This window comes from Pituophis catenifer, unplaced genomic scaffold (genome assembly GCF_029215685.1).
Source record: "Pituophis catenifer annectens isolate HBS135680 unplaced genomic scaffold, rPitCat1.0.hap2 SCAF_2, whole genome shotgun sequence".
In the NCBI taxonomy this organism is placed as follows: Eukaryota; Metazoa; Chordata; class Lepidosauria; order Squamata; family Colubridae; genus Pituophis; species Pituophis catenifer.
This window is the reverse complement of record NW_027256882.1, coordinates 297347412-297359365: the sequence shown is the minus strand read 5'-3', so window position 1 is coordinate 297359365 and position 11954 is coordinate 297347412. Positions and strand designations below refer to the sequence as shown.

The window sequence follows — 11954 nt, the reverse complement described above, 5'->3', positions numbered from 1 at the left end:
GGTCAAATACCACTTCCAAATGACTTTATAGTTATGTTCTTTAATCCTTATTGATAATGTCCTCATTATTCTACTAACCCAGTTCATATTCCAATTTTGATCCAAAAATTTCAATACCCAGTTCTTTTACCCAATTCTCTTTCATTACCCTTTGTGAATTATTATCAAAGTTAATAATTTTATAAATTTTACTAACTAATCCCTTTGGCCCAATTTCATCTTTTATTATTCGAGATGTCAAATTTTCAAATTCCATTTCCTTTCTACTCTCATCATTCCTTTCTTTGCATTTCCTATTCCATTTATTCATTTGAATTCTTTCAAACCAATTAATGTTTAATTTTCCATAAATTTCCTCTTTCCTCATTTCATTTTCTATAAATTTCAACCATTCACTAATTGTTTCCATTTTCTCTTCTATTATAATCCTCTCTCTGTTACTATTTAATTTCATTGGGCAATTCTCTTTCAGTTTACCTAAATACAATGCATCTGGTATTAAGTTTTTTGCTACTCTGTCCCAATTTTTAGTCAAACTATTTAACCAATAATTACAAATTTTAACCTTACCTTTAAAATTTTCCAAAAACCATTTGTAACCAAACTTCTTTATTTCCTTCATTTCCAAATTACCCCAAAGTTTAACATCTCCTTTTAAAATTTTTACTACTGTTTTTATATTAAATGCTCTATAATAGTTTAATAATTTTGGAATTCCTAAACCACCTTGTTTTTGGTTCTGATACCATATTTTCTTAATCAATCTTGGTTTTTTATCCCCATTACAAAATTTATCTAATTTTTTTTTTTATATACTTCAATGTCCTCGGTTAAAAAAATCGGAAGGATCTCGAATAAAAAGTTAAATTTAGGAAGTAACATCATTTTACAAAAACTGTTGACTTAAAATTAGAAGAATGGTACAATGAAACATGGAAATTTGCATTAAATGATAAATTGACTTGTGATATTAAGATTAGAAGTGGTATATATAAAGAAAATGTTTTTTGGAACACTTGGCAACCATTTGTGGACTTTGCACTTGGGAGATTGGATGAATCGGCACCAGTACCTTATCAGAGAGATTTCTGGAAGAATTGAAGACTTCAGTTTCCTAAAACTTCCTTTCCGTTTGTGTAGCACGTTGGGGGGAAAAAATTTTTCTTTCCTTACTATTGATTTTCTGTATTGATTTTTTTTCTTTCTGTTATTCTTTAACAATAAAAATATAATAAAAAATTTAAAAAAAAAAGAAAGAAAGACTCCGGCCCCGATAATTGCCTGGTCCAAATCAGGTTCTGGAGGAGGGTACCGGCCTCCTGCTCAAGTCCACGAGGACGCGTCGAACAGTAACGGGGAAAGGGGAGGGCGTGACCAGTCTGCCGGTGTGAGGAGGACACAGCCCTGCTCCGGCGGGGCGGGGGGGGGGAGGATCCCTGTAGCCACAAATACTCAGCAAAGTGTGGCTGGAAGACCCGCTGCAACCAGAAGCGAGAGTGAGCGGAGATGCAAGGGCCGAAAGGGGGCATCTTCTTCCCGCGGAGCTGTAGCACTTCCCTCCGCAGGCTAAAACGGGGCGGCGCGGCACAACTCCCCGCTATAAAAGGCGGCAAGCGCGTCTTTTCGATCTCTGGGAGACGCTCCACTGCGACGGACTCCCGCCTGGCTGGCTGCGGACGCGACCTCGAGGGCAAACGAAGATGCGCCCCGCGAAGAGGCTGAGACTCCGGTTCTCCTCGCTGCAGCAGCTGCTGCTGCTGCTGCTGCTGCTATGGGCCGCCCCGCGACCTTGCGCAGCGAGCGACGAGGAGGACGACGACGACGCAGGTGGGTGAGAGGCGGCGGCGGCAGAATCCCCCTCCACCCCTTCCTCGGCTTAGTTTCGGGCAATCAGCTCCACCTGTTGCTTCAACGGCGGCTGCCGACAGGGCTGCTCCGATTTGGACGGCTTGAGGGGGCAAGGTCCTTCCCGCAACACCCCTCCGTCAGTCCGCTCAGTGGGGATGCGATGTGGGAGACCGACCCCCTCTCTCCGACCGAAGAAGCCATAGAAAATTCCACCGGCTGGAAATTAGGATTGTCGTTGGGCAGTACCAATGGTAGACGGGAGTGGGCAACTTCCTGGGCACCAGAATGTCCTTGGCTGCCCACCGCCGGCGACTCCGTTTCCCGGCGGTTCTGAAGCAAAGTTTACTCCGGAGTCAAAGTTTTAAGCGGGCCGCGCACACCAAGGCAACAGGGCAATAGCCGTGAAGACGTGAAAGGCTCTTGGAACAGAATGGGTCCCTTGAGGGGGGATATGGACTCCATTCGAGAACCCACCCTAAAATATCCTTAGTGACTGTAGTCGTCTGTCTCTTGCTTGGAGCAAAGTGTGCCCAGGAGCATTGAGTGTCCATTTGGTTTGTGCAGCTGGGAACTTTTCGTAAGGTTGGGAGCTGCCCTCTCCATTTCCAGGTCTAGGTCCAGGTCTTAGAGCAAATACCCACTTCTTTCGCTGCTGGGTAACACAAATGAGGGTCCTTAATCTACCAATCGCCTCCAATTAGCTTTTGCCTGCTGAGTATGTCTGTGGCTGGGGACAGACCCTCCACTCAGCTATTCAATTTAGAGGACTTCGTCTGCTACATTATAACTAGGGATTTGAGGTATAACACAGTTGAATACTTAGTTGTTCAAAAGTAACTCTTGTTGTATTATGGAGGTTCTCTGAGTTAAGTTTGGGATTGCAAATGTTCCTATTGGATAACATCGTTAGTGCAGGAGTTTTGAAAGCAATATTATCGAACTCCAAGTAAGCAGGTGTAGGATTGCAGCCTAAAGACTTAATTGCAGAGTAAAATATTCTCCCCATTGTTGTTTATTTGTTGGGGCTGATCCTGAAGGGCTCACTGCCATACAGTGAGTAAGCCCTCATGAAAAGGTTCAACACAGGCCTTTCCTTCCGATTTCATTTCTATTCTGTTCAATGGGATGATGGAGCTGTGCTTGGATTGGCCTCTGTGGAAAAAGAAGCCGCTTGATGGAATTTGAGTCAAAGTGTGCATTTAGGTAGGGTGACCCCTAAGAAGCTGGGAGAACTCTTTCCCAAGCTCTTTCCTAGGAAGACAAGGGCAGAAGTCTTTCAGATGAAGCACCCTTTTTTAAAGGGATCCTGTGTCCACCCAGGATTGAGCAGTTTTTCTCTTGGGCAAGGGCGGTTGGACAACCACGGCAGCTCCATATTGTGCCAGGTCTCTTTTGTCCTTCTAGTTCCCAGAGGACCATCCTCCCCCATCCCAGAAAACATAGCAGGTCACCCTCTCTCCTCCCCCAAGTCACTCTGCAAAGAGGATGCTGGGCTTCTGGGTTCCTCACATACTCTCCATGGCTGTGCTGAGACATGACCTTCCACTGAACTCTTGTCCATTCAGGAGCTCCTAGTAGATCCCTTTCCCCACCTTCTTGTACACTTGTGCACTTAAGACCCAGCTCCTCTCCCCAGCATTGAGACGGGATGAGGGGAGAATCTGGGGGCTTTGTCAGGGAAGGGTGGCTGTGGCACCAGGTTTTCTTTTCTTTGATTGATTTGTGTGTGTGTGTTTTATTCCTGCTTGTAAAACACCCAGAGTTTGGTTTAAGATTTGCAAATGTTTTAAATAAATAAATTCCGTGGTGCCTCCCAGATGTCCCATGGGAGGGGGGAGATCTCTTGGGCTGCCTTTTTGCCTCCCTACCCTTCTTGACTAGCAGCTCTTCTCTTCCAGGGCAGCCAGGAGAGGTTCTGGGGGAGGGGAGGAGGGTGCAGCTGCTCACAGATCGGCCTAGGCTTTCAGCTGAGTCTGCAGTGCACAATTGTTCTGCTTGATTCATGGCATTTGTAGGGCATCCAAGGATGGTACCTCCACCTAGTAACTCACCAAGGCTATTTTTGTAAGCGAAACCAAAAATTTCAAGGTGGGACCAGCAGAAAAGCTGCTGTCACCGTGCGATTGGAGACTGTCTGTCTGGAAGCCTTCTAAGTCCTGGACAGGTTATCCCTATCCTGCGTTCTTCAAGGGAAAACGACAGTCATGGGTGCAAAAAAAGGTGGGATCCTTTATCCATGGTTGGTATTTTATTTATTTCTTTACATAAGATTAAACTGCAGGATCAGGTCAAGATCCCTCCGAATGGCTCTCTCACAGGGGCACTCGGTGCTTTGCAAGCAGAAGTCTGGAGACACAGCCCCTTCCTGCCACCTGCTGTCTGGCAACTAGGGCTGGAGAGAGGTTGCCCCCCACCTGGAGGTGACATTGAGTCTTCAAAGCCACTTGCCCATGGATTTCTTTAAAAAAAAACAACCTTTAAAGTCATCAAAACATGTGACCATTTCTACATTTTACTGCAATAGCTTGCCAGCTTTGTTATGCGCAGGTGAAGATGTATAGTTGCATTTCCTCATTACACATTGCACAGGATTTTATACCTAGGTCATTCAACCCTACCCCAACCACCCCCATTTGCAGAAATCAGCTTGGCTGGGGCAGCGGCACAGAGAATTTGCTTCTGCCAGCCAGTGCTATGTGGAAGCAGTCTGAGTCTTTTGAGAGACAAAGATCTGTCGAAAGCAGAAGGCAATTTAGACTGGCATTTTCTTTGGGTGGCTGAGATCCAAACTCAGGACTCTTCTGGGGTCACCAGGGGAACCTGTGGAAAACGAAGGCAAGTGCTCTATCTCTTTAGCGCACCACCCGACCTCTGGTCCAGGCTATCATTCAAGGTCTTTTTAGTGTGTGTGTGTGTGTGTGTGTGTGTGTGTGTGTGTGTGTGAGAGAGAGAGAGAGAAAGAGAGAGAGAGAGAGAGAGAGAGAGAGAGAATCAACCATGCTGTTCCCCATGTCAGAATTAAAATGGAGTGGGGGAGGGGCAAGGAGAACCTCCCCTTTTTGCTTTTGTGGGGAGGAAATGGTGGGAGCAACAACTTGAGTCAGGTTCTCTTATTTGCTTCCTAGGTCTTCCGGGGCACAAAGACCATCACTGGAGCTACAAAGGTAAAGGCCTGGTCTTGCTCCCCTGGGCTCCTGGCCAGGTGAATGCTGGTTAATGATCAGCTAGCTCTGGTCACACCTGCCTCTGGTCTTCTCCGGCTCTACTGAGCCCGAAGCCTGCCTGGGCATATCTGGGCCTCAAGTTGTAGAAGCAGGGAAGGCCTGTTCCTGTCCCTCATCTACCCCCATCTCCACTCCGCAGCCCTACTTTAGCCATTGCAGGTCATTATTCATGCCCAGTGCCCGCATTCCTCCCTGCAGCAGAGATGATAAGAGCTGCCCTTGCACTGAGCCCCCCTCCCCCAAGGGCATCTGACTGCATTCCATGGGTAGCTGCCTCCTCCCTCCTGCCAGCCCAGCCCAGAGCTGCTACCCCACCTGCATTTACAGGCTAATGGCAAGCCTCCTGGTCTCTGCCCAGATCGACCCCAAGATCCCGGCTGCTTCGCAGGCATCGTAGCCTGGTGGAACCAGCTACTTCCCAGATTCAGCCAGTTTATGCAGCAATTGAGAGGTAGCTTTTCGGTGTTTTAAAGCCAGAGCTGGGAAGACGTGTGTGAAGTCTCCAATCCAGAAAAACCACCTGGAAGTGCCCGTCATGTTCTTTTCACTCTATCCTGAATTTTCTGGAAGAGCAGCAGAAGTGAGGCTGACCAAGCTCCACTTTTCCTCTTTGTCAAGCTTTCTCCTTTTTCCTAACCTCCCACCGAACGTTCCCTGCCTTCTGGGAAATGACTCTGAGGCCCCTGAAGTGTGTTCTCTTTCAGACATGCCAGAGTGGGCATCCATGTTCCCCAACTGTGACGGTCACATGCAGTCTCCCATCAACATCAACACAGCTGCTGTCAGCTTCAGCGTCAAGCTGGAGCCCCTGCTACTGTCTGGCTACAATTTGCCTCCCGAAGAGACACTTCCCCTGAAGAACAACGGCCACACTGGTGAGCATCACAGGGCTGCTGAGGATAAGCTGGGTGTAGCGTCCCTGGAAACATGAAACAGGTGACAAACAGGCTGGTTCCTCATTCAGAATTCTTCCTGCCTTCCTTGGACAAGGACCACCTCTTGGCCTTTCTTCTCATAATTGGGCTTCTTGTAGCACAGGGAAAATAGATTGTGTGTGGTGCCAGGTTTCAGCTTAGCTTTTGAGTCTACTCTGCCCTTGCCCTTGCCCCTGACAATGAAGCCCAAACTCCAGGATCAAATTTCCCCCAGATCACTAAGGGATCCTTCCAAACTACAGGAATCAGAAAGGGGTTGTGAGGTTGTTACATGCAAGCAAACACATGAACTTGCTCGGTAGACTGATCCGCTTAAGGAGAAAACTGTGGGGTCCTTGGTGCTCTCTGAGCTTGGTTGTTTTCTTGCAGATGTTTTATTACCAAACTAGGTAACATCAGTGCGCAAATAGTGTTACCTAGTGTGGTAATGAAATGTCTGCAAGAAAACAGCCAAGCTCTGCAACAAGGAACCCCAAGCTACAAACATTCTCTTCTATCGTTAGGATAGAACTCTCAAGCAGAAAGATAGTGGGACTTATCCAGAGTCCAAGGCTCCCTGCCTCACGTGGGGGGGGGATGGCTGTGGTCAGGCAGGGTCACTTACATCACAGGGGTCAGGGTGAGGCTCTGATTGCATGGCTATCGCTGCTATCCCTTTTTTTGGTAATTACTTATTTTATAAGTAATTACAATTATAAGCACCAGCTCCAAGGACCCCTGGTCAGTGTTCAAGTTTGTTTGTTTATTTATTTACATTTATTTTTATTTGTAAAATTTATTAGTCGCCCATCTTATCGCACAGTGTTACTTTGTTCTTTGACAGAAGATGGATTGTTTTGTGATAAAGGCCAGGAAAAGCCACTATCTTTGTGTTTGATGGTCTATTCTTCCGATTCCCACTCACTGGTCACCAGGTAGAAGGCACAGCTCCCCATAACTAAGCAATGGCATTTGGTTGGCACTGAAATAAAGCCAGAAGAGTCTGCTCTGGCAACTGCTAAGCATTTTACAGTTAAACAAACATGAGCATTCTGTTAAAGAAAAAGGAAAATGCTACATTCATAATATGTGGGAGCAATAACAGAATACCAGAGTTTGAAGAGACCACGGAGGTCTTCTAGTCCAACCGCCTGCTCAAGCAGGAGATCCTATTCCATTTCAGACAAATGACTGTACAGTCTCTTCTTAAAAGCCTCCAGTGTTGGAGTACCTGTTTTCCTTTGATTGATTGTTCTCACTGTCAGGAAATTTCTCCTTAGTTCTAGGTTGGTTCTCTCCTTGATTAATTTCCATCTGTTGCTTCTTGTCCTGCCTTCAGGTGCTTTGGAGCCCCTTTCTCTGTGACAGCCCCTCAAATATTGGAACACTGCTATCATACCACAGTCCTTCTCTTTCTTAGGCTAGACATATCTAGTTCCCCAAATCTAGTTCATTATGTGATTTAGCCTCCAGACCCTTAATCATCTTTGTTGTTGTTCTCTATACCCTTTCTAGAATCTCAACATCTTTTTTGTATCATGGTGACCAAAAGTCAGGGCCGGATTTAGATGAAAAGAGGCCCTAGGCTATTCCACTTATGAGGCCCTTTCACCTATAGTGAAAGTGTAATTTTAATTTTGCTAACAATTTGAATGTAGGCCCCTCTTGATCTTGAGGCCCTAGGCTGAAGCCTAGTTAGCCTATAGGAAAATCCGGCCCTGCCAAAAGTGGACACAATATTCCAAATGTGGTCTTACCAATCTTGCCATCCATCTTAGAAGGACCCCAGAATTGTGGAGTCCAATCCCCTCAATTGAAAATCTCCTTTATCTTTGCTTGACTACATCCATGAAAGAGAAATCATCTGATAGATTTTAAGAATTTCATTAACAAAACTGTTCGATAAGCCTTCAGAACTCATGGCCAAAATAGACAGGATTCTCAGAGAAAAGGACTGCTTTCATCCTTCGTGAGATTTAGTTTTTACTTCCTGATCACCTTTGTCATCCAAAGGTGTCATCAGCCAGGCATCCCTGATTCTCAGGGCCTCTTTCCTAAGGGAAGAAACTTTATAGCTATCTCTTACCAACTTGGTTTTGAATTTTATTTCTGCCTTCTACAGCATTATGCATTCCACTCTATTTGGCATGATCTGCAAATCTGATAAGCTCCTCATCCAAGACATCAATAAACAGCTTGAAGATTAAAGGCCCTGAGCTGAGCCTATTTCACTCTCCAGTTGGTGTGGAACCGTTAATGGGCACTTTTGAACCAGGGCCGGAGGGTCTGCAGCTATTTGGATATGAAACAGAAAAAGTGCTTCAGAGGTCTCAGAGGCAAGCTGTCTGCACCAATCAGTGCCCCCTTAGAGAAAGGGTGTCTTTTCCTGACCTGAAAGACTGGAAGCTGCACTTGAATACAAGCACAATGTAAGTCCCAGAAAGGAGAGTGTTTAAGGAGGGAACAACAGGGTCATTAATGTCCCTTGTCGCACAACGTGGGGTTTCTTTAAGGAGATAGCAACAAGTGCAGGGAGTACGTCCATGCTCCTCCTGCTCATCACTGCAGCCCTCCCTTAATTGGCTACTGATCAGAATGTTAATGGATGGCATCCACACACATACGAAAGAGATGGAGTTTACAGCTCACCACCCAAAAGCAACAAGCTCCTTCCCACAATTTATTACAAAAGTTCCCCAATTAAAAAAAAATGAGTTTGACAAGACAAGTCATTCCTGTTTTTGAAAACTCCGTGTTGAATTTTGTTACTCGCCTCATCGTTATCAGGGTTTTCATAGAATCAGTCTCTTTACTTCCTGCTTGGCAAATGAGAGTTCTCATGGCTCTCCTTAGCTGCTTCTTCTGCACATTGCACACGCCAAGTTCCTCTGACTGGTCTTTGTAGAATTTAGCCTCCAAGTCCTGTACCATCCTTGCTGCTCTCCCCTGCCCCCTTTCCAGTTTCTCAGGGTTCTTGTCATAGTGTGGTGGCAGAAATAGTCTTCTTGGTGCAGATTCAGCAGGGCAGCTCAGAGCAGAATGGTCAGTGATCGCAACACTACATTTCTGTGAATGCAACCCAAGACTGCATTAACTCTTTCGACAGCTGCAGCAGATTGGTGATTCATGCATAATCAATAGTCTACCAGTATGCCCAGATCCTTCTCATACATACCACTGCCAAACCAAGTATCTCCTATTATGTACCTGTACCCCTGATTTTTTTGATAAAATCAGAACCCAATACTTCTTCCCACTCACCAAATTTGGTTAGATAAGACAAAATATTTAACTTTATTGAGATCCTTTTAAATGTTGTGCCTGTTTTCTGAGCGGTTAGCAATCTCTTTCTCCCATCTTAGTGTCATCTGCAAATTTGCTGAGGATCCTTTCTATTTCCTTGTTTAAGTAATTTATGAAAACTTTGAGGAACACACTGGGATGGCCCTGGGATGGAACCCTGAAGTACCCTACTACAAACACCTGGATGTGACTCCATGAAGGACCACATGACGGATACTGTTGTTCAGCACCAAATTTATTTGGTAGTGGGGCCATCCACTCCATATTTCCCCTCTTTATCAAGAAAGAGCCTATAGTCCTTTTCAAACTCCTTAAAGGATCATCTGTCAATAACTGCTTCCTTGACAGCATTGGCTTTTGCCATCGGTGATGGTTTCTCACCACTCTGTCTTCAGCTGGCCTCTTTTTAAATTGCTTGTCATTCTTCTAAGCATGGAAAACGATCCCTTTCCATTGGTGTTCCTGCTACTTCCATTTCCTCTGTTATGTACTGAATGTATATAGTTGTGTTAAGCCTTGCTAAAGTGAACCTTTAGATCAGTGGTCCCCAACCTTTTTATTGCCGCGGCCCGCTGAGCGCGCGCAGGGGTGGGGGCACGGCCCAGGAGCTTTTGCGCACGGCCCATTGCGCACGGCCCAGGAGCCTTTGCGCTGCAGCGTTCATGTCCCCCGGCCACTGCGCGGCCCGGTGCCAGGTACTCCACGGCCCGGCACCGGTCCGCGGACCGGGGGTTGGGGACCACTGCTTTAGATGACCCTAACTGTTAACTCCAACTATTTTGGAGGGAAACTTTGAACATTCATATTTGGGTGGGTTTTTCAAGCATTATGATTGGTTAAGACCCTGTGGGCCCAGCGTATAAATTATAGGCATTTGCCTGCTGTTCCTCAGTTCCAGTTTTGAATCAATAAATGCTGTTGTAGCTATGCTGGTCTGGTTCTTTCCTACTGAAGCCCACTACACAATAGTGGCAATGAGGATGGGATGCTGCAGGGGAGAGAGCTGCTGCTAACCAAGAGACTGAAGTCATTGGGTGATAGGCTGGGTAACGAAGCCCTGGCAGGACTAGTCCTCATGCCTGCCTGCCAGTAAGCCACACTGGAGGCATGCTGAAATCACTGGGTGTCAGACCGGGTAAAGAGCCCTGGTGGGACCATGCTCCCCGCCCTGCCTGCCAGTAAGACACACTGGAGGCACAGACGTACCTGTGGAATCCATCCCCAGGACTCCTTAAGTGCAGCCCAGCATCACCCTCAGTAGGACAGGCATTAACTAGCACCACAGGGGCCTTCTCAAAATGGCTAAATTGGGAAGACTCAACAAGTTTGATATTACTCACCCGGAACAGTGGAGCTCATATGTCTCCTGAGTAGAAAACTATCTCCGGGCTAATGGCAGTGGGTGGTTCGGAGAACCAGTAGCCAAAATCCCTGTCTCCCCCCCCTCCCCGTACCATGCCCAGCTGAGCCACATGATCATCAGAGGCTTTTTTTTTAACTTTTAAAAGCATTTTTTCTACAACCTCTTTGGCCGAAAAAATACTTTTAAAAGTAAAAAAAAAAAGCCTCTGATGATCGCGTGGCTCAGCTGGGATCATCAGAGGCTTTTAAAAGCATTTTTTTCTGCAACCTCTTGAGGTTGTAGAAAAAATGCTTTTAAAAGTAAAAAAAAAGTTGGCCACACCCACCTAGTCACATTACCCCCCCCACCAAGCCACGCCCACAGAACCAGTTGTAACAAATTTTACATTTCACCACTGGCAGTAACCCTGTTATGTGTCTGGACAAGCCACATTTGATATCGCTGAAAACTTGTAGTACTGGCAAGCATAGAGACAGTGGCCTCAGCAGACCTCAAGAAAAAATTAAAGGAACATTTTGAGCCTAGACACTCGGTCATCCTCTGGCTCCATGCATTTGAGTAACGAGAACAGAGATCTGGGGAATCTGCAGCAGAGTTTGTGGCAGCCCTTCGCCAAGCTTTGCGCCAATGTGAGTTCCCTGATCTAGAAGACTGTCTCAGAGACAGGCTCATTTGCGGCCTGTGTAATAATGAATTACAGCAGCGCCTATTCGCCATGGAGAAACTGACTTTCCAAGATGCGTTGAAGGAAGTTATGGTGGCTGAGGCTGCCGGGGGGCCATGAAGTTTCTCTGGCCTCCAAAAACATACACCAAACCCCAAGAATCCACTAAGAGACCACAGAAGGCTCGGGGGAGGTCAGTGAGAGCGACGAAATTGATCACTTGCGGAGAGAGCCACCAGATGGCCACGGTCCACAGAGCAAGCAACTCACCACAGAGCTGTGTAAGCTGCGGAGGACCACATGAAAGAGCAGAGTGCAGATTCCACACAGCTGTATGCTGTGCCTGTGGAAAGCAAGGGCACATTACCAGAGTTTGCAGAGGTCATCAGTGGGAAACGAAACCTGCGACACAGCAGCACAAGTGGAAAAGGTCCCCATGACAGAACAGAATTAAATACTGCTCGGGAAGGCATAGCATCCAATGCACAGGGGCCCAACACCCCATCAAAGAAAAGATAAGACTCCCACTAAAACTTCAAGGGTCCCATGCTCCATGGAGTTTGATACTGGATCGGCCCTGTCCATTATATTGTCCATGACTTTCGACCACATTTGCAAACATAGCCAACGGCAAGTCT

General features: G+C 46.4%; 1 protein-coding gene across 1 annotated transcript in view; it reads left to right on the top strand.

Annotated features, from left to right (window-relative positions):
• Nucleotides 1-1700: 1700 nt before the first annotated feature.
• The window catches only part of CA9 (carbonic anhydrase 9), a 35397-nt gene continuing 25143 nt past the window's right edge, over nt 1701-11954 (top strand). Inside the window, exons 1-3 of the mRNA XM_070936043.1 lie at nt 1701-1827; nt 4974-5012; nt 5777-5947. Of these exons, the coding sequence (XP_070792144.1) occupies nt 1701-1827; nt 4974-5012; nt 5777-5947 (337 nt within the window). The remainder of the gene's footprint in view (nt 1828-4973; nt 5013-5776; nt 5948-11954) is intronic.